Raw genomic sequence first — 23,746 nt, forward strand, 5'->3', positions numbered from 1 at the left:
ATTGAAGCTCTAGAGTGCGACTGAGAGACTAGTGTCAACTGAGTATTCTAAACAGATGCCTTTGTTCTGCCCCATCAAAGCTAATTCAGTCAGAATTTCTAGAGATGAGGTTCATGACTGCCACGGTACCTCCTCACGTATTCCCAATTTGGTCCTTCTACTGGGTGTGGTGCCACTGCTGTTGACTCTTTGCTGTTGACACCACTAGTGTGAAGGAAAGTGGTCTGAGAGACAGTTTGAGCCAGTCAAGAGTCAATAAGTCAGGAGACCAGTGTTCCAAACCATTCTCCCTGAAGAAGTCTGCTAAGTTGTACTTATTGATCATGTAACCCAAGAGCAATATTTCCTCTGTGAACTAGCCTCTGTTTTTGTTTTTTTTTTAAGATTTATTTACTTATGCTTACAGAACTGGGGTACAGGCCAGAGGTGTGGTGGGTGAGAGGATTTACCAGAGACAGAGTGGGGACCAGAACAGGCAGATTGACAAAGTACACTGCTGAGGGGAGCAGCAGGTGGGTCAGAAGAGGCCTGCCACTCCATGTGGGTCAGCTTCCTGGCTGGGGATCGAACTCATGCTGCAGTGGCTTCAGAGAGCTTCATAATGGGGTGCTTTAACCCATTGCACCACCAGAGAGAGCTGTGTGTGTGTGTGTGTGTGTGTGTGTGTTAAGCACAAGTTTTAGAGCTGATTTACATTTTTATCCCCTTATCTAATTTCATGTAATTCTCATCACTTATAAAGTCAATCTATTAGCTTCACTTACAAAAGAGAAATTGGGGTTCAGAGAAGTTTAAAAGTGACTGCAAATAAGAAATAGCATTGATCATGAATCGCAACTATGTGCCAGCCAGGACACAAGATGTTTTGTTATAATATTATCACTGGATAAGTTACACAGTATTGCAGCAGCATTACCTGGAGGATGATCTATAGGGCAGTGGTCTGGTCTGTCGAGGTGTTTTATAGAATAAAAGCTCTGTGATCTAAGAAGTTGGGGAAATAGTGGATGTTTTCCCACCTTGATGAAAATCTTCAATGCATGATAACACAGTAGGCTGTGTTGCAGGAGAGTTTAAGATGTCAGTGACTCAGGAGTTACATAAAAGATGCTCTTCAAAACAGCTTTATGACATAGATGTTATATCCCAGTGTTACATAGTAGGAAACCAAGGCTCTGACAAATCCCAGTAACTTACCAAAGTCATTTAGTATAGGGCTGTACTTGAGCTTGAACCTAACTTTGGCTTATTTAGAAAATTCCCTTTTAATGCAGAAGTCTAGGACTCTAGGTGGTTGACTTTGACATCTACTTCTCAATTAATAACATGGAGATAGAATTGTTTAAAGGACCAAAAATGATGCTGCATGTCAAAACCATAAAATAGTATATAAGTATCAGGAAAATAGGCTGTATACAGTTTAAAGTAGTAAAATTAATTTTTGGAAGCAATCGTTTCTTTATATAAATCTTTGAATTTCACTTTTAAAGGATCACCTCTTAAAAACATCAATTTTTGGCCCTCCCTGGTGGTGTAACCAGTGAAAGAGCAGCACTGCAAGCTAGCTGCAGCCACTTCAGTGCGAGTTTAGTCCCCAGCCCAGAGGTGACTCACATGGTGGCAGACCTCTCCTGACCTGCCCACTGCTTCCCTCATGAGAAATTAGTGTACTTCCTCAGTCTGCCTGTTCTGCTCCCCACTCTGTCTCTGATGAATCATCTCACTGCTCTTGCACCTCTGGCCTGCACTCCACTTCAGTATGCATAAATAAATAAATCTTAAAAATATATAAAAAAATAAAAATAGCAATTTTTGTTGTTAACCCTACACTTTATCAATCACCCTTGAGCTTTTTTTGGTACCATTTTTGGCTTAATAAATAGTCGTTGGGAATATAATACAATATTATGCAATGTAATACTCTATAGGAAAATACAGTTTGTGACTTCTATATAATCAATGAATTATGAAATAAAAAATAACATAACATTCCTGCAAATACTTGGTTCTTTTGCTCATGAAAATCTGAACTCTGACCTTTCATGTCAATAATAGAAAATAAATATTAGTCTTATTTTTATATACTTTCTCAAAAATACATTTATTTAAAGACGGGAAGACTAAGAAACAACCAGGGCATGAGTCAAATTTCCTAAATATGCGTTACCCGAAAAATATAGGCTTGATTGGAGAAATTTATGATTCAAAAGATGGAACCTAGTGAAAGCTAAGCAAAGAGAAATCAAAATATAACTAAGAGATGGCTATCTCTACTTCTGAGAAATGTGTTTGGGGGATCACTTCATATGTCAAATGGCAATCCCATTAAGAAGAACAAAGACCAACTGATCCCGTATGGAGGAAGATGAAAGGCCTCTTCAATTCTCCTACTCACTGTGAAGAGCAAACACCCAAAGGGCCAGCGGACATCCTCTGTCATGAGAAATTAAGTGTGCAGTTGGCTCTCTGGTCGTCAGACTGAATAGAGCGGGGATTATTTGCAGCACTGTGAATGCAGGGGCAGTAAATCTACAGAGATCTGTAACTGATGTGTGTGCCCTCTGTTTATCTTCTCATATTTGCCATCTCCTGAATATCTTCGGAAAGATTTACTAATGGCCACAAATTCAGAGAAGTGAGTGCGAACGTAGGCGTGCATAGATGAGGCTCATACAAGAACAACCACTCTGTCCTGGGTGAGTGGGAAGAGGATGAAGCAACATCTCGAAAGGATGTTCATCAACAAGAGTGAGAGTGAGTGAGTGGAAAAAGGAAGATGTTCTGTGCAAGTTTCTAGCTTTGGGCTTGGCTTAGCGCTTGCAGGAATACTATACAGCCTGAAAAGAAACACAGTTCTTGGGTGTCTATTGTTCCATCTGCCCGGATCAATGGAAGGTTGTTTATCTCTACCGGCAAATGTGACTTGAGAGCTTGATGCTCATAAATTTCTACCCCAGGATGGTTCTTGACTGTGTTGTGCCTTCTTGAGTGATACACAGGTAAGTTCACCTTGGTACTGAGTGTCAAGATTCATTTTCATTTTTTGGACCATCTTCCTGAATCGCTAATATCAAGGATTTCTGGGGCCCTCCCTGGTGGCGCAGCGGGTTAAAGCACTGCACTAAGAAGCTAAAGCCACTTCATCCTGAGTTCGATCCCTGCCTGCCCTGGAGGTGACCACAGGGTGTGGCAGACCTCCCCTCAGCAGTGAACTTCATCGATCTGCCTGTTCACTCTGTCTCTGGTGAAACCTCTCACCACCCCTGAACTTCTGGCCTATACCCCAGTTCTGTATGCATAAATAAATAAATCTTAAAAAAAAAATCAAGGATTTCTGGTTTGCAATGTTAAAAGGCTGAAGCTACTTTTTCTATGAGGAAAGAGTTGCTTGTTTTTAATGCTTAAAGAAAGAACTAAGACAACTCTCCTTTGATGATGTAGCAGATGCTTGTAAGTACACAGATTTGGAGTCTTAGCCCACATTCCTCTGTTTCAACACAGAACACCCATCTGTTTCTAGTACATTGAATTCAGTATCTAGAATCCATGGGTCTTGCTATCTTAAAAAAGGGTAGGTACTAATGGTTATTTATGCTTTGAGGATACAGATATCATTGATGACATCAATTAACAATAACAATTATAGTGGACACAAGGGGGGAAAATACTGGTTACACAGTATGAATTGAGGACTGTGTCCGAATCCCTCACTTCTCTTGAATTAATCTGCCACATTCTAAATCTGTAGATAAAGTGGTTCCTGAAGTGGAGTTGGTTGGATGGGCTTGCTTACATTGCAATCCTTAAAAGAAACAAAAAGGCTTGCATACCAAAATGAGAAAAAAACATATAGAAGATGAAAAAATCAGAGGCAAAAATGAATGTTTAAATGAAAATTTAAATAAAATGAAGCTGGCAATTATGAGAAGCACATGAAAGCATAACATATATAAGCTTTTATTTGTCCAATTAGTTGCATAAAACAAGACATGGCAAGAGCACATTGAAAGTTAAAACAAAGCAGATCAGTCCATTCTCCCTCTCAGTTAAAGACAATTTTTTCTACCAAGGTCCAGGAAAGGGGTGCTTAATGTTCTCACAATTCGGGTAATTTTGGGAAAATTTTCACCATGAAATCAGATTATAATAACTCATTCCCACCTTTGGGAGCTCAAGGAAGGTTTTTCTCTTCAAAGACTTAGAACTGTTACGAGATTATTCATCAGAACTGGCTATAGGATTTGTAGGGCCCAGTGCAGAATGAAAATATGGAATATTCATTTGTTCAAATATTAAGAATTTTAAGACAGTGACACTGAGCATTAAATTGCCCTGTTATTAAGAGTTCATAGTCTCCAAATTCTACCACCATATTTAAATTGAATGGGTAACCTAATGCATTATCATGGCCTGGAGTTTAGTATTATTTTGTATCATTTAGCATATCCATGAAAAAATTTGGTGAAACTAACAAGTGATAGTTTCATAAAGGAAAATGCTCAGCTTTGAGTTACTTTATTTAAATAAATCAGCTTTGTATTAGAACATGGGCTCAGTATCCACACGTAAGCGATGAGTAGCATTTCTCTCAAAAGCTTTTTATATTTCTTCCAATTTTGGAATTAGCTCTTCCTTGCTCCATCGAGGGTTTCTATCTTAAGAGCAAATAGCTGTTCAAGAAATTAACTGAGTATGGAATTTCTGCACTGTCATCCCAAATAGCACTAATTGGATTTAGTGTATCAGGCGCTTCCCTCTTCTCATTAATAAATGATGGCGCTACATTGCCGGCGGCACCTGGCAGGGATTCAATACATCTTTGCTCTAACTCAAAAATGGTCTTTCTGGGCATCTAATTCAATAGACAATTTCAAAAAGGGTGAACATTCTGAAAACCCCACACTTAAGACTGATAAACACACAGGAAAAACTACCCTGTCCCATAAAGAGGTGACTCACCTGTTCAGTATCATTGTTCTTCCGTGATTTGTATATAAATTCGCCAATGGCTACAAATACAGAGAGGACCAGTCCTGCCGCCAGAACAATGAAGATGCCTCCGATATTTTCTACTCCCAGGGCACTGGCCTCTTTGCTCTCTTCCTCCGGGCAGCCATTTCCTCGCCACCACTTCTCCTTCATCATATGCAACTTCCCCTCTTCTTGTAATTGAAGAATAGCAATGGTGATTTTATCCCGGTAAGGAGAGCCTGCAGATAAGGTCATTTGGATATTGGTCACAGACAGCCTGAAGACATGTCAAGGAGGATTCTTGTCTTAGAGGTAGCAGCTTTATGGCTTTTGGGAAACCCCAATCCACAAATTGACTGGGAAAGTCATGAAAGTCACATCTGATAGTTTGAAGGCTCTAAATAGTTGGAAAGGGGAAGGCTGGCATGTTGAGATGACTTCCTTTAAAACAAGGAAATGCCATGAACTAGGCATTCTTAAACACAGCCCTGCTTCCAGTGAGTTTTTATGTGGGGACTTCCTTGTTTAGACTCACTTTCCTATGTTTTCTGTTGTCTGATGTTATGATGGCCTGAATATATGATGAGGACTGCCATTTCTTCTTCCTACCAGCATAAATGTGGATGTGTCCATCTTCCTTACACGTAAGTGTGGTGATGTGACTTACTTCTAGTCTCCGTAAGCTAAGGAGAGATATACATATTTCCTATCCTGTCTCTTAAGCCCTCTCAGTGTGGTTTTCTCCCCATTCTCCACTTTCCTTAATTATTCAGCAAGAAGAAAATCATTCAAGTCACAACGGATAGTGGCACAACCAATTAGAAGGCGCTAGGGTCTTAGGATGGTGACGGGAGACAGAATTTCTCTGTTAATCCACATTGGACGATGACAAGAACAGGAAATAAACATTTTCTGTGTAAGCCATTGAATGTTTACAGAATTTGATTATAGTAATTAATCCATACTGACTCACACACCTACTAAGAAATGACTAATAATGAGTTTTGAATAATTCAAAGGTTCTACAAAATTCAGTTAGGTTTGGAAAATTTGTAGACTTTTATGTGTGTGATTTAGACTCAGTTTTCTAGCAATGCAATTAAGCTTTTCATTATGTTGGGAATAGATATCAGTGTCATCTGCTTGTGGAGGTAGCTTGCTCACTTCTGGGCTCCCACTTAAATTGGGGCAAAGGTCAAGATCAGTAGAATGGAAGATTCTTTTACTCAATTTCTCCTTAGACACTGGGAGTTTTTGTTGCGCTCAGTAAGAATCAGTACACCCTAGCTATTTCTTTGCAAACTTTCAAGTTCTTTTTGGTGAAATGCAAAATAAATAGTAAATAAAAAAAAATGTGGTATCTTAGGATCATGAGAGATTTTGGAAATCATGTCTTTTAGTTCACTAGTTCATTTTAGAATTGAAGAGATGTAGAATGTGAAAGTAGTAGTTGCTGGCATAGCCAAGTATTTAAAGCAATTCTCTCCTCTCCTAGTGGTGTTTCCTCGAAAGCTTCTCCCCCTTTTCCCTGCTCCTCTATCCCCAACCTTACTTATGTCCATGACATAGTTTAAGTTAGAAAACAGATTTTGGCAGATTTTAAATTTCTTCCCCCTCAAGACTTCCTAAAATTCTTGTCATGGGCCCTCCCTGGTGGCACAACTGGTTAAACCACAGTGCTGTGAAGCTCATTGCAGCCACTTTTGCGTGAGTTTGGTTCCCTGCCAGGGAGGTGACCCACATGGCACAGCAGACCTCTCCTGACCTGCCTGCTGCTCCCCTCAGCAGTGTATTTTAGTACATCTGCCTGTTCTGCTCCCCACTCTGTCTCTGGTGAATCCTCTCACCACCCCTGTACCTCTGACCTGTACCCCAGCTCTGTAAACATTAATAAAATCTTTAAAAAAATCCTGTCAGTACAAAATCAAGTGTAAGGGAAGCATAAAATGCTTTGGAGTTAGAGTGCGGCTTGTCAATGAAGAGTATGAATTTTTAGTGGAAAATTGCTCTCGAAAGCCAAATTAGGAGCTATTGGCCGGTTGGCTTACACACCCTTAGAGAATAGTTAGAGCCAAACTTAGCAACATGGACAGACCCATAGTGCACCGGTGATGCCGGAACCAGGAAAGCTTGGCTTTGATGCATACAGAAGTGCATGGGAGGGGGTGACAAGGTTCTTTGGGCAGTGGCCTCAGCAGTCATTCTAGCAGCTTCCACAGTGGCACTCAATGAATGCTGACTGATGCTATCGGCTGCCTGCAGGCTGCTCACTGCCTAAGCCATTTCAGACAGATGGGCATCGGATCTCTGTTAAAGCTAGTCTCGCAGGAAGGTAATTTCCTGCTTCCTGGTAACCTGTTTAAGCCTTAACTGCTCTTGTTCTCTTCAAGTTTTATTTTAAATCCCCCAGGAGGCCTTTTCCTGAGTCCTTGGAGTCTCTAAGCGGCCAGGTCTTCAGTTTGTGTTGTGACTGAGTTGAATTTGCTAGTCTTTGACCATGGGAAATTGCTTGGGGCCTTTGGGGAGTCAGTTAGGACCAGACCAGTGTGCAGAGAATTTTTAATATCTGAATATATTTCGACCTCAGTGTTTGTTGTTGTTGCTTACGTGGACTGAATGACACCAGAAATGGTTTCTTAAAGTCACCTAAATAAATCTATATATGTATATACACAGATCTTTCTGAATAGCAACTGATCTTTCTTAAAGAGTCAGTTCATCATAGAAGAAATATCTCACAAATTTATCCAACAGCTGTATTCCCAATGGATGCATTCTCTCTGAGGTCTGCCATCTGTTCCAATTATTCCTTCATTGTTTTGGGTTTAAAAGCATGACAGGTTTATAACCACTATGAAAAATTCCTGGAGTGTATTTCTTTTCATCTGAGAAGGGGAAAAGGCTCTTCAACTTTGGAACTTGTGTGGCAGTGTATGGAGTGAGGTTGGCTAAAAGTAGATTTAATTAGTACAGTCAAATCTCTCTCCATCATGGCATATAAAATCCAGTGATACCATGGGATCAGACCCAGCCACATGGAAGCAGAGAACTCTTCAAAGTACTGTGTCCCTGCAGATGGACTGTGGCAAGGAACCCTGGCTTCCTCCTCACTGCCCTAGAATCGTGACTTCGGAGTTCCCTTCCATTCAGTAGCAGAAATGCCATTAGAAGTGTCACATTAAAGGGCAAAGATTCTCAGAAGGAGGGTACACATTGCTGTTTCCTATTTCCTTTAGGAGATTTGTCAGGAAGAAGGGCTATTCATAGGTGGTCGGGATGGGGTGGCTGTTAGAATGATACAAGAGGCGGTGTTCTACATTAGAACCATATATTATAATATCCATTATCATATACATTATACATTAGAATGTAGAACCTCTAAAGGGGCTCTCCTAAGAAGCTATAGTTGCTCCTCTAAGGAGATGCAGAATAAGTGGGATTTACCTTAAGATCTTGATTTTGAAAAGATTCAAGCAAGGGTACGACCCCTTGTTTTCTGGTCTGACTTATGGCTCGAAAAACTAACTGCAGCATTGAAGAGCTATAGAATAATCGCATCTGTCTAGATTTCCTTACCCTGCTATCTAAAGGAGGTTCAAATCTCTGCGAGGGAGATAGGACACTGTTTTAGGAATGAAAAGAGAAAGGCATAGTATCCTTTCAGTAATTGAGCCAGCGCAGAACATGTGGACTTAATTATCAGAGAGCTGGGTACTCGGAAAACACATACAGTCCACTGGCATTATTGATATTTTCACCAGGAAATATTACTGGAAATAAAGAAGCAAGAAGGTAGTTATGGGATTCCCCAGTCCAAGTGTTCTGCAGAAAATTTATTTACAGGGCATACATGATCACTGCAACAGTACAATATTTAATAGAGTATGTTTCTCCATAGTATTGATTTCTAACACCAGATCCAAAGCAGAGAATTAGCCTAGTTGTGTGTTCATGCAAAAGTGAAGAGAGTTTCCCTATATTTTATTAATCAGATTAGTATTGACTGTAACTAATTTTCTGCCTATTGGACTAGCCTATGGGTCGAAGATGGGCTTGATGCCTCTCCTTCGGGATGCTTCTCAGGAAATTACCAATAACACATCCAGAAGAAAAGATTACCACCATACAGAACCTTATATGATACAGCTTTCTATGCAGAGGGCGTAGTGCAGAGGAAGCTTTCGATAGAAAGTCCATCCGGGCGAGGGGCCACAGGTCCCTGCCTGCCGGTGACTATGCAAACCTGTTCCTTTCTGCCCTTTTGTATCTATGCAAGTGTTCTTTATTTTTCTCCCCCCTTTTATAATAAGGCTACTCTTTTGGATATATATATATATATATATATATATATATGGTATTCAATCAGGTATAGTTCACTATTCTAGATCTGAAGTAGACTTTGCAGCTTACCTCTCAGGCAGTACTATTCCTAGGACTATTTGGAGGTTTTAGTTACTGTGAATTGAATCTAACACATTCCTGGGGCAAATTATAATTTAATCCTTTCCCTTATCTTTGGATCCATATAGTTTTGCATCTGTTAACATGGGGCACCAGGCCTTTCATTTATACCACCTTTACATATTAATTTTATGACATTCTCATATAACTCAAGGTAGGAAATAATATGAAAAGGATGAATTAGGAAGATATTGAAAGATATTTGTTTGGCATAAAATGATAAAATTTACGCTCAGATAGGCTGAAGAAAAAGTGATTTCAAAGTTTATTGGATTAGGGCCTCCCGGGTGACCTAGGGGTTAAGTCTCAGTAGTGCCACCTTGCAATGGTCCGCCTTGGCGGTGTGAGTTCCATCTCAGCCGGGGAGCTGACCCACCTGGCACAGCAGACCTCTCTGGTGTCAGCCGCTTTTCCCCTCAGCAGTGGATTTCAGTAGATCTGCCTGTTCTGCTTCCCACTCTGTCTCTGGTGACTCCTCTTTCCCCCTGCACCCGCCCACCCCCATCTCTGGCCTACACTCCAGATCTTCTACGCAAAAATAAATAGATATTTTTAAAGGAAGCTTTTTTAGGTTAACTCTCAGAATGATCTTCCATTCAGACTATGCCTCAGATCTGGATGGTTAAGTCCTTACTTAACAGTCCTCAAAGGCAGCGAAGCCCGTCTCAGAATGTGGAGTAGAGCCTGAGTCCACTCCATTCTGGACTTCGCAACTGACCTTGGGCATCTCAATTTGGTCTGCTGCCTTCCCCTCTTACCGATTGGCGTTCCCACTCCGTAGCCTTTGGAGTCAATGAGGCCCCCGATCTGAGTGAGGTTGCAGTTGCGCTGCGTCACGTACTCAATGCTGGTGGACTCCATCAGCAAGGCGTAGTCTGTGGTGAGCGCCCGCTGGATGCCTTCATCACTGTTTTTCACCAAGGCCGTCTGCTGCCTGCTGCTCATGAATGCCCACATCTTCTCATAGGTAGAGATCTTCGATTTCTGCAGGGAAAGAAACACGTCCACCAGCAGAGTGCTGAGAAAACAGGCGCTTAAGGCGTGCAGAATCTCAGGGAAGAAACAGGTCGGGCGGCCTAGGGCTTCAGCGTGCTGCTGGGAAGAGCCCAAGTCACTCAGGGAAGCACTGGGGCAGCTGCTGAGAAAAAGATTCTGCCGACTGATGGAAGATGTTGGCGCCACGTCAACATCTTCCATCAGAAGTTAGTTTCGGTGACAGCACAGAGAATGCTGGTGTGAGTGACAGCAACTGCCTGTGATCTGAAGCCACTTAATAAGTCGCTAGGGGGCTCTCTCTGTTGGTGCAATGGGTTAAAGCACCGCATTATGAAGCTCTCCAAAGCCACTGCAGCACCAGTTGGATCTCCGGCCCAGAGGTGACCCACATGGCGCAGCAGACCTCTCCTGACCCGCCTGCTGCTCCCCTCAGCAGTGTACTTCGTCGATCTGCCTGTTCTGCTCCCCGCTCTGTGTCTGGTGAATCCTCTGACTACCACACCTCTGGCCTGTATCCCAGTTCTGTAAGCATAAATAATCTTTCTTAAAAAAAAAAAAAAAAGTCGTTAGGGCCCCGGGACCTAAGGCTGACTTACTCATGCCAGGTGTCTGCATAAGCTCCATTTCCTTGCACCACGCGGGTCAGCAGGCGCTGTTAGAGCGTTTGCTGGCGTGTGAGTTTCAGTACCTGATCCAGCGTTCCTTTGCGAGGGACAGCTTTGAGCTAAATCGCATGTGCTCTGCTTTATTTAGGAAAGAACTGCTATTCATTCTGATGTACTTTTCTAGAGTACGTACAATAAAATGCTCTTTTGAAATTAAAATTTAGATCAGAAAATTCTTTATATTGTATTGTGCTTTTCTGGAAATTATTCAGTTTTAATCGCCATTGTAGTTTAGATAATGAATATTTCACTTTAAAGTGTTATATGATTTTTCCTCCTTTTTTATTTTTTTGACAGATCCAACAACAATACACTATGTCTGTGATGTATATATATTACATGTACATTTATACGTTCCACTATCTCATATTACTTTCTTTGTTAAAATACACTGCTTAAGTTTTCATATTACTCAGGTATGAATTTCTATTACTTTGAATAACGATCTATGATTGGGTTATAGTTTATAATTTTCATATTGTTTCAATATTTTTTCTGAATTTGTCTTCATTTGCACCAAAGTTTCCCTCCATTTATTTTGAAGATGAAAGACATTTGGGGGATGACTGGTAATTTCCAGCTAGTTCCAAATCTCAGGTGGGTGTCCCACTCATTAGGGATCTTCCCTGGCAAGCACAGGGTATGTCATCTCAGGAGTGCCGAGAAGCTTGAAACGTGCTTTGGGGCCATAAACAACACATGACCTGTGACATCAACTCTAGTGTGGCTATTCATGTACAAGTGTTCCCGGGGGCTTATTCACTCTCAACTCCATTTAAGACCTAGGTTAATGCTGTAGACTTTATGAATTGGGGAGGACAGATGGCTTTCCTTTGGATTGTTAGGCATTTGAAGAGCCCCTTGAGAAAGGTCTTATGAGACAAAGAACAATTCAATAAACAGTACCTTATAGATACTGGTACTTTATGGAAGCCATTCTGTCATGATTAGCCCCCTGGGAATTACCCCGCAGCCCTAGAGATATCTGAAAATTGGAGCACATGTCTCCATGACAAAGGTACGCTTCGAGGGTCAGGGTCAACGCTACATTTGTTGTGTGATTTGAGCTTCTAAGAGTCTGATCACGCTGAATTTATAATAAAGAGCTACCCTTACAAGTGCAGGGAGGTCAGTCTGTCTTTTGGCAGTAAATGCACAGCTGGGAGAATTATTTCTCCATCAGGAAACTACCTTAAAGGAAAATAATTTTCTTAGACGTATGAAATTTCAAAGTTATCAGAGACTTTAGAAATTGGCCGATTCAAACTGCCATTTTCACAGAGGAACACATTTTGGTACAAAAGGTTTTAGACTCCATGGAAATCACAAAGCTAGTTGGTGTCAGAACGAATAGTGACCCTAGGGCCCCCAGCAACTAGTTCAGTGATCTTTCCACTGTACCATGCTGACTTGGGGGAAGTGGAGGTGGAAGTCCATATTACTAAAATTCTTCTGAGAGTGATTTTAATTTTATTTGATCTATCTGTGACAATGTCCATTACATCTGTGACCTGTGCTAGTCCCTTAGATAGTTTGCTATTGGATCTTAGGTTAATACAAACCAGGAGTCAGCTCATATGCAATATTTCATAAACATCTGTTTTTTACTTTATTTGAACATTACTAAAAAAGAATATTATAAATAGAAAATTGGATCTTTGATCACTGGAAGTTGAGTAGAAGACAAATAATGGTCAGCTCATCCCTGGTAAATGGATAAAGTGTGGAGGAGTCCTAGGGGGCATTCAGGATTGAAAGACATGGAAGGAGGTGAAAAATTTCAACTCCAGCCTTACAGGACTTTACTGAGTTCTATCAGGGGTAGTTCTCATTATCTGTAATGAAGAATTGTCTATGTTACAATCCATGCAGACCTATCATGATCTTACAACATATCAATGTGTAGGTACCAGATGTGATTCACTGCATTTGCAGTATGTTATAACTCAACAGCTCTCAACATATTCTACATCCAAGGAGATGTGTCACTGTCATGAACTGTGGGGCATCACATTCCCCTAAGAACCACAAACCTCTTAAACTCTACTCTCCATTTCTTTCCATGGCTCATAACTGCTTGGTAATAGAATGTTCCCTGAGTCAATACATTTGTTACACCATATTTGAATTTGAATAGCATTTTAATAGCACTGCTCTGTGCGGCTGAGGTCATGGGTTTAATCCAATGGCATCTTCCTCTTCCTTTTTGAAAGAGAAGATTCTTGGTTTGACCTCCTTGAGCTGTTGGAGGGGAAATCAGCTGGCAAGAATTTCTTTGGAGCACTGAGGGAGAGCTTTTTCTCAGCAGAGACTACTATCACTAGCTAGAGTGCTTGGGTCAAGTTGAACAGAGGAAGTATTCTAAGTGAACTTGATCCAGATTCTCACCCAAGTCTCCCAATAGTGAACAAGATGGAGCGATAGTCCTATTCTTTTAGGCACACATTTTAATAAAGCTTCAAGAATGGAAAATACCTCATGGAAAATTATCATAAATATGAAAAGTACAAGCAAACTGAATGACAGTTTGAAGGCTTTTGACTTTCTAAATCTTCTATAACCTCAGCCTACAAAATAGCTCTAAATAACATATATTTAGAAAATGGAAACAGTGGTTGTCTCTTTTTCTTTTAATATGTTAAAGGTTAATTAGAATATTTGTAAAGTGCTCTGATCATCTTAGCAAAAGTTGGTAAAATGAAAAGACCTCCCTTATTTAATCTAAATCCATCCAGATTGTTTTTTTAAATCTTGGAAGGGCATCAGGTTTAGATAAGTTTATTTTGTCTGTTTAAACCTTATTATATGGCCATTCTTATGTTGATGAAGTGTTATTGGCAATAAATAAGCATTTTTTTTTAATCTAACGTCTGTTCTAAGGGAGCGTGATTGTCAGCATAGTATTGCCATTCTTTTTCTTTTTCTCATAATACATGTAAATCAACCACTCACTGGCAAATGACTCAGTGTCTGTCTGCACTTAAAAATTAGTTACTGAGGGCCCTCTCTGGTGGCACAATGGGTTAAAGTGCAGCCACTGCAGCATGACTCAGGGAGCTGACTCACATGGCACGGCAGACCTCTCCTAACCTGGCCACTGCTCCCCTCAGCAGTGTATTTCAGTACATCTGCCTGTTGTGCTCCCCCACTCTCTGGTGAATTCTCTCACCCCCACACCTCTGGCCTGTACCCCAGTTCTTGTATACATAAATAAATAAACCTTAAAAAAAAAGTAGTTACTGAAAGCAGCAGTGATAAGCAGCACATGCATTTCTTGTGGCCAGCACCATCAGAGTGCTTTGCATATATTCATTCACATACTCTTTCCAGCGGTCATATGAGAAAGATCCTGTGATGAATTCAGACAAGGAAATACAGCATCAGCATCATATGAAGAAATGAATGAAGAAGCCAGGGTTTGATCTCAGCAATCTGGCTCTGGGGTCTGTCTTCTTAACCAGTTAGAAATCAACTGTTTGTTTTAATACACCACCCCCTGACTTAGCTCATGTTTTAATAGAGTTGCCAACTTTTCTAGAGAAGTAATTTATCAGCAGGAGCTGGTGCATCTTTCTATTTTAACCAGAGCCTTGTAACCCTGGTAGCATCATGTGATATGTGGGGCCAGTTTACATGAACTTAGGCCCTTACATTTGTTTAGAGAAATAAAAATAGGCAGTGTTTTAGGAAGTGCAGCACTTGGCATTTAGGAGAAATTATGGGTATAGTTTATATTTTTTCCTTTAATAGTATTTTGTATTCTGTGAATTTCTGTTTTCAGTGGCAGAGTTTCTGTTATATGTGTCAAGGATGGTAAATTCTGGAGTGGGATATGGTTTTAAGACTGATAACACCTCCAATTTTATAGATGGAGCCCTATAATATTTCACTTTTATTGTGATGCACATTATTTATCATGTTATTTCTTCAGGTTATAGTGAAGATGTATAATCCTACTATTCAGTAGAACAGAGACCTGCAATTTACATCAGACTAAGATGTCTGATGATTGTTTTATAGATCCATGTTTACATGTTTATTTATACATATGTCCACAGTGATATACACATACTCTTATTAGTGATATTTGCTCTGTTTCCTTGTCAAAGGTGATCTCACAAATGTGATAGGTAGATGCATCTTAAAGAATGAAATGCACAAAGCAACAATCATTTAAGATATCCAATTGGCTTTTACTTTAGGTAAATCTGATTTAAGAAAATTTTTCAAATCAGTTACAACGTGGACATCAGAGGTGCCGAAACCCAAAGCTGTGGAACATATCATCAGAGATGAACAGAAGAAATAACCATTTCTTCTAACACATGGTTAAAGATTTAATTTCTCTAAGTAATAATTCTCCACAGTGTATTACAATCATGACTTCATTGTCAAACCTCAAGTTGGAGGAAGAATCAGAAGAAAACATTGCCAGTATAGGTAGGGCCTCTCTTTCAAAGGTGTACAGTATGTTATGGCAGTTGATTATGCTCTTATCTTGACTTGATAGAAAGTTATGACATTTGTAGAATCTCCAAGGTTTTAAAAATTCATGTGTTCCCTTTAAAAAAATTCCCTCAGTGGGATTTAAACACCTTTGCTAAAACATTTTTCATGTTTTTCTCCTGTCTAGAGTTAAAAAAGATTGGTCTATTACAGGCAATATACCTGACTTCGAAAAAGGTTAACTTTAATTGACCTCATAGATTTCTTCCCAAACAAATATATATTTAACCTACAGGGACTTAACATTTTGGACACTGATGGTAAAATTAGCTGGATATTTCTATGAAACAGGCCCTCCTATGCAGACAAGTTGGAGAAAAGTCTTTCATCTTGTGCTTTTTATATGACTATTTCTGTCTGAAACATGTCTCCTCCAATGGCTCATTGCTTCAGTTCTATTGGTATGATGCTCAGTAACTTTCTTGAAATGCATTTTGGGTTGATGGGAGCACCTAAGCATGCTCTGGAAGGAGATTATAAAGGTTAGAAAGTCCCTTATTCCCACAGCTGGTCAAAAGTTTCTAGACCATGAAATGGCATCTGTTATGATTTTTTAAAACCTATTTTATCCAAGTCATTTAAGACTGAATCATGATCTAATCTGTGTAACCCTCTGGCTTGAATCTGGGAGGAGAGTGATGTGCAAAAGGCAAGAGTCTGCTGAGAAGCGTTTGCTACATGAGTGTTTCCTATTCGTTCTGGGTCATGAGGACTAATGGCACACACACAACTTCCTGTCTGCACCTCCCATGTTCCTTGGGCACACACATGTGGTGTTGTATTTAACAGGTCTTTGTTAAATGCATCCTGTTTGTCTACTGCCCAAATTTGTATACCTTTTATCCTCCTATCTCTTATAGTCAACCTCAGGAACTTGTTGTGGAAGTTTTGCATGACATAGAAATTAAATTGAGTTAGGTTGCTCACTCTGCTTCTCTGCTGAATTCCCAGCATAGTCTTACTCTCTGAAAATAGTTATTCAAATGTGATGTATGTGCTCAGAATGGGCTTCTGAACAGAGGGTGTGAAAGAGTGGGCCCTGAAAGTCTTTGAGAACTTGGGCACTGGCTCTCCCTCTCAATTGCTCTATTAGTAGAAGGCATGCCATCTGGAGGCCACTGATGGTGAGGAAGCTGACCAAAGCCCAACCAGGACTTTTTTAAATCCAGAAGGATTGAAAACAAACAAACAAAAGGACTAATACCTTGGCGTAAGTGTTGAATGCTAGTGGGAATGACATTTGTGATAATGAAAGCAATATCTAACTTTTTTTATTATGTACTATTTGCCAAGTAATGCTGTAAACACATTAATTTACTTAATCCTTAAGATAATCGTATGAATTATTTATTAGCTTCAAGTTATAAACAAGGAATTTAAAACATATAGAGTTTAAATAATGACATTGTTTTGGTCTACTGAGCAATTAAACAGTAAGTCAGTATTTGGACCAGCTAACTGGCTCCACATCCTAGTCTGAAGCACTTCACTCTAAATTTTAATTTATATTCCCACATTTGATGCTAGTTAAATTTCCAGAGAAATCTGTACCCCCAATCTCTGAATTATATACTAAAACAATTGTTCCATTTGAGTGATGGTTTGCAAAGGACATTGAGAATCCTTTTTTAAGGTCTCAAATATTTCTTAGACTTTTTTTTTTTTTAATGCTAGTACTTTCTTCATCTGGAAAAAAAAAGATGACTTGCTAAACTGTTACTGTGGGAACTAAATTTGGATAATTCCATCTCTCCTAAAGGTAATTAATTACAACAAAGAGAAATAACAGAATTTTTATATATTCCCTACTTTCTATTAGGGAGAAAACATTTGGTATTGCAGTGGTCCATTATAAAATGAAAAGCTGTATTTGAACACCACTGATGCTAAGTGTTTTGAGTATGAAGGAAGGAATGTCCATGACTTAAAAGACGTTGTGTCCCACAGAGCTTGGCAATGAACTCTTGTAAGCACTAAGATGCTGGCGGTGACCTCAAAGAATTAGGAGTCATGGGAAAGCCTTTTCCCAGCAGAAAGCAGAGAAAACAATACAGTAGGTATTATATTAATCATTAATATTATCCAAAGTAGAACATAAAAAAGGAGTTTTCAGAAAAAAAAATCTGACATGAAGTTTCTTGAAAGTCTGAATTGTTAAAACAATGTCTTATGTAAAAGAGTTAATTAATTGATTGATGGTCTGACAAGGAAAAAGAAATAATCTCCTGATATTTGGAAAACTTCCTAAAACATCTTCCCCAATGGTTCCTGGACAGTTGATGAAAGACTCTGTTTCTCTTTGACTTTGTCCTGCCCAGTTGGCCCAAGGGGTGACTGACAGGGTTTGACTAAGTAGATATCATGCTGTGGTTAAGATCCAGAATGCTGATGACCTTGAGAAAATGCAATGTTTAATAAGCATCACCATGAGTGATGACCTTGGCCACTGACCTTAAAGCTGTTCTTTTCTTTATGGATAGCATCAGCTACATCTCAAGGGTCCACTGAAAGTTTAGTGAATGTATGTGATCTTGAATTTCTGATTTAATCCTGGTTCTCCTGCATAAACACAGTCCCTGATGATCCAGTGGTTGCTTCACATATAGCTGCTCAATGAAGGAAAGTGATCTCACCTGCTCTGCCTCAGACACATGGTAACTTTGACCCAGATCACGTGCAATGAATATAATTTAATGTCCTCAGTCTTAATTGAATTCAGAAGATGGATAAGTGGAACATGAGCTGAGCTACTTAAAACAAACAAAAAACCCACCAACCAAACAAGCAAAAAACCAAATATCACAAATCTGAGATCTAAGCTCATGCTATCTGCAAGAATAGACAAGCTAGGGAGAAGAAAAACCCAGTGGATTTTGATTGCACATTTAGTAAGCCACTTCTGAGTTCCTTTCCAAGGAGGGACTTCTCTAAAAACACCTCTTATTTGTAGTTCAGAAACCAAATGTGAGGGATTACTGCATTTTGTTTGTGGATTCTGGCAATTTCTGTGGTCCTTTCCTCCTTTAGAAAGAACTGCCTGTTCTTTAGCTGTAATACAAGTTAGAATCAACATGAAATGAAAGAGACAGGTTTCTACCATTTGGGCATTGCTAAAGGGCTGGAATATACATATATGTATATACAGAGACAAAGTCATTTTAGCTCCTGAGTTGCACTGTAAGTGATGAGAAAATGTTTCTTAGAAGCTTCCATGTGATTGGGTGGAGAGGGACGGATCTGGGCCATAGCGACTGCCCTCAAAATAGATCAGAAGGTTCTAGGCTCATCTAGTTTTTCCTCATTCAGTCAACAGACCAACAGCATTAGGTAGAGCCAGGTCAGGCCGGAATCTCTGTGACCATTATTGCCACTCAGTGATGTAGATGGAAATTGCCTGACTGCTAAAAAGCTGGGGCACTTCTTTCCTATATCGAATAATCCAGTTTAAGAACCCTGAGTGTGTATCTCTGCAGCGTTCTGACTGCTTGCCTCCCTCAAGGGGAATACTAAATCAGATTTAGTCCTTGCTCTCTCTTTGCAAATAAATTCCTTCTTGATAAATAGAGTTGCTGGGTTATAAGCTAATTTTCAAATCAAGCAACTGGTATCTCTTCCAATGTGGGCCACTAAGTATCCCTTCTGCTATGGAATGAATGTGTCCCCCAAAAGTCCTATGTTGAAATTGTAAGCCCCAAGGGCTCTAGGATATTAGGTATTTGGGAGGTGCTTAAGGCATTAGAATGGAGCCCTTATGAATGGGATTTGTACCTTCAAACAGAGGCTGCAGCAAGGATGGTCCCTTCTACCATGAGAAGATGCCTGAGACCAGCAGAAGGCCCTCACTGACTGGCGGGTACCCAGATCTTATATGGTCACCCGGGGTTCCTCCAGAAAAAATGGGAAGCAACAGTCTCTACATCCAAAGAGTCTTGTGAGCAAACAAACACAACAGCCTGTAAACCAATGATCTCCTGCCCAGTGGCAAAGTCAGCTCTGTTGTGTCTTTAAAGGGCAATAGCTCCCTCAATCCACGTGCACCTAGAAAGCATGTAGAATTTTCTCTGCCTCTATTCATCTATCTCCTGATACTTTGAAACTTGTGATATTAGTGAATAAAGTTAATCATTTCAGACTTTTTTCAGACATACATGATGCTACTCTGTCCCTCTGTCTTGTCTTATGGGTGACTTTCCTGTTTCTGACAAATGTTGAATCACTTGCTTGGACTTAGTTCTATCTCTTCACACTGTTGATTTTAGAAAAATCTCAGTGTCTAGAAACCTGCAAAAGCCATTTATTTGATGTCACTTTTTCTTAAAACAACACATGTCCAGAGAAGAAAAAATTACCACGTTTACACATTCATTACATCAATGATACGTTTCGGCAAATGCAATGAATGTGTAAAAGTCATCCTCTTTAATATAGAAGAAAAACAAGCCTGCGCTTTCTATATGACTAGGTTTTTTTTTGACAAACCTCTGCATGCTTTATTCTTAAGACAAAGTTTGTTATCATTTATTTACTGCTATTCTCTAACAGTAAACAATTGTTCATTGTTAAAGCAAATGTACTGCATCAGTAATATCTATGTCAGTAAACCATTCTTGTTCTACAAAATGTTCTTTAGCCCTAGGGTTTTGTTTCTAAAGTAATAATCTTCAACAATCAAATAGTGCACTCAGTCTCGGGATGACAGATCCATTTTTGGTTATCTGCATGTAAAACCCTGACCAAGGTCATCTCTTTCAGAGTTTATTTTGATCGCACCTGTTATTTTCTCTTCTTACACATGCACAGTTACCACCTAAAAGAATGTTCTCATCCATTCCTGTCATGGACCAAACATTGAATGGATAATTTAGCTGTAGGAAGTTTTGTTTTCTTTATAAATCACAAATTCTTTGTAAGAACTACATGATCTTAAGGTATTTTTGCCATCCTTAAACTCTCCCCATATAATAATATCCACACACCAAGTCCCCTTGGGAACTATAGCATTTGAGATTTGATGATAAAAGTATTAGTTTGTATTCCATAAAGTCGGCAAAAGTCAGTTTCATTCTCTGGGTAAGTGATTAAAAAGGTTTGAGTAATGAAATGCACTGGCATTAAAACAACATCAACTCTAGCTAGACTTTCCTGTGCTATCTTTTAATTATATTTCAAGGACTGGCTTGCAAAGCTCTCCAACTTAGCAGAAAGCTGCCGTCACACTGGGAGCATTGTCCTCATTGGTGGAAATGCCATATTAGACAAGACTCCCCTCAACTCCATTTTGGTTTTAAGTCTCTAAATAAATACAATTATCAGCCAATTTACTTGTTATCTCTTTCTATTGCATCGAGTACAAACTGCAAGAACAAAGCTATGCTACTGGAATATTATGGATGTGTGAATTTCAGAGTAAGACATCTTTCTTTTGTGGGTTCTATACATGAGTGGTCCATGAATAGGTTGTGATGCCATATTCAGAAAATAGCAATTTTTTTTCTGGTATAAAGGCAAGAGATGGATGAAGTAGAGAGTGATTCTTAGAATGCTAAATTGGGAACGATACTTAGTTGGGGATTAGAGACACGGTTTTATCCTGACTGCTGAAGGCATGTGACTTCCTTGTAATGCGATTATGTCATTGTCGATTTTACTTGACTAAAAACTCTGTTGCCCAAAATTTAATTTTTGAAGAGCTTCTTGTTCAACTTCTCCTGTCCTCAGCAGGAGTAAGCATTTAGAATACTTTGTTAGTTCCTTACCTTGAAGAAGGTCATGGTTGATCCATCTCTGACTGCCCCGTATTCTATCTTGGTTTGCTTGGCCAGGTCATCCGCTGAGTCTATGGGGGACTCCATTCTCTCTACCGTCAGGAAGGCAGCCAGGTTGGCCGTGTAGGATGAAATGATGATTAGGGTGAAAAACCACCATATCCCTCCAACTATTCTGGTTGATAGAGCTTTTGGCATCAGCTCTGAACCTATGATGGTATCATCAGAGTAAGAGTGTTAAGCAGAGTTAGGAGAAAAGACAAGACTTGTGATTTGACACTAATCTGAGTAGATAAATGCATAATAGTGTGACATAAAAAATTGTAAATCCATCAAGGATTTACTCTCTGGAGTGTAGGTGAAATAGATGCATTTTCTAGGAAATGTAGCCAAACTAAATGATCTTTTATTAAATTCTATGGTGTCTGAAATGTAATTTATGAACATTTGATGGTAGTCAATGATTTTAACCCTGGGGTAGTTTATGCGTCAAATATATGGAGTTTATTAGCTCTGGTTAGAGTTTGTTTGCTTTAGTTGAAAAGTTAATCATGAGTCTTCTGGTCTTTCATTACTGTCTAAAATGCATCTTATTGTGTGGAATGTTCTATGAAACAGAGCTACGAAAAAGCTTTGAAATGCTAATTATTTTAATTTTTAAATTAAAAGAATGTGAGAAAATTTTAAAAGACTAAAATGTCATGCATTGGTCACATACATTTTAATAAAAAGTTGGGATTTCATAAATCAAATGAATATGATCCAGTCATGAAAATAGCTGAAATGTTTTGTATTACTTTTGAAGTAATGATTTTTTCTAGTGTAGCTTCTCATTTGCCTAAAAGGATAGTCATTAAAATAATAATTTTGTTGCTAGAAATGTGCTATCTTTTAATTATATTTCAAGGACTGGCTGTTTCTTAGGTGAAAAGGGGTCATTCCTGGTAAAAACAGATGTTAGCCATCAATAGATGATTCATGATTTTTTGTAAAAGAGAACATAGAGGCACTTAATATTTGTTTACCAGGAAATTTTTCTTCTCTGAAAGAAAGAGAATAGTTTACACAATGGATAGATATATCTAAAAATTGTCTGGCTCAAATCTTTTGGTCAAACTGAACTGTAGAAATTTATAATCCAGCAGTACAACTTAAAAACTATATTGTGAAATAAATAAATAAAATATTAAAAAATATGAAAGGAGGCAGAAGCTTACATATGCAGAGGTTATTCCAACTGTACTGACTCATGGATGGGTTGGCTACTCTGTGTGCCTGAAATTCACCACAGGTTATATACTTAGCATTTACTCCTTGAATTTAGCATTGGAGACATGATGGCTTTAGATGAATATTAAAAAGTAGATGAAAAACACCCCGCATTTGAAAATCCAAAAGGTGAAATACAGCAATGCAATATCTGGTTTCAGGAATTCTTTTACTATTCTGATTGGGTGTGCTGAAGTTTGGTGGTTAATGACTTAAGATTGAAAGGGAAATTGGAGTTTATCAATCTACAAATAAAGGAGCTTAGGCTCAAGCTTAATCTATTAACAGACACACATACTGCTCTTGAAATCAAAGCCAGCTTGTGGCTCATGATAAGAAGATCGAGGTTGGCAGAGTTTCTGGGCTTTGAATTAACAGATATATTTTTCTAATGCTGTTAGGTATGTCTGTGCTTTTTTTCTTTTAATGAGATAAATGATTTCAACATGGTCCTTATTTCCTCCTTTTGTTTGTTTGAGTTTGGATGTGTAATATTAGACAGAATTATAATAGTTTCCATTAAATTGCCTCCAAGGATTTAGTGGAATAGCTTATTGCTGTTATTTTAATCTTGTAGTTTAATGGGGTTTATATGCCAGTGAATGTGTGTGTGTGTATCTCATGCCCAAGGTTGTTTCATATCTTTATGCTTAATTGATCTAGCAGCCTTGTGGCAATATAATATTACTTTAGATCTTTAGCTGGCTATTCTTAAAATACCATTTACTTTATAAATAGTCATGGGAACTAAATACTACATTTAATAGATATATTTTCTCTGCTTACAGATATAGTATCCACTTTACATTGTTATTTATCCTTGCATATTTGGCTGTAGTTATAAAAAGATAAGGTTTTAATTTATTATTTGCCTGTTATATATGTTATATGACAGTAAAACTGGATAGACAGATAACTGATTGTTGATCGTAACATTAAATAATATAAAAATCACCCTTTAAAATACATATTTATACTTTTGGATAATCTTATCTTGGGAATTAAAAAAATAGAAACCTACTGAGATTATATTTTAAATCCTTGGTAGGTGACAGCAATTAGTTCTCACCATATCAGCATGTTGTTTTGATTCAATGTCATGGATTTCATGAC

At 38.9% G+C, this 23,746-nt stretch overlaps 1 protein-coding gene across 2 annotated transcripts in view; it reads right to left on the bottom strand.

The window, feature by feature from the left end:
• Positions 1-23,746, bottom strand: part of GRIK1 (glutamate receptor, ionotropic, kainate 1) — a 344,258-nt gene that overhangs the window by 11,398 nt on the left and 309,114 nt on the right. For both annotated transcript variants that reach the window (XM_004675333.1, XM_004675332.2), the window contains 3 exons: positions 21,356-21,573; positions 10,191-10,416; positions 4,960-5,210 (listed from right to left, as the gene is read on the bottom strand). In XM_004675333.1, the coding sequence (XP_004675390.1) occupies positions 4,960-5,210; positions 10,191-10,416; positions 21,356-21,573 (695 nt within the window). The remainder of the gene's footprint in view (positions 1-4,959; positions 5,211-10,190; positions 10,417-21,355; positions 21,574-23,746) is intronic.

Source organism: Condylura cristata, unplaced genomic scaffold, assembly GCF_000260355.1.
Source record: "Condylura cristata isolate star-nosed mole 26May11 unplaced genomic scaffold, ConCri1.0 scaffold00003, whole genome shotgun sequence".
Lineage (NCBI taxonomy): Eukaryota > Metazoa > Chordata > Mammalia > Eulipotyphla > Talpidae > Condylura > Condylura cristata.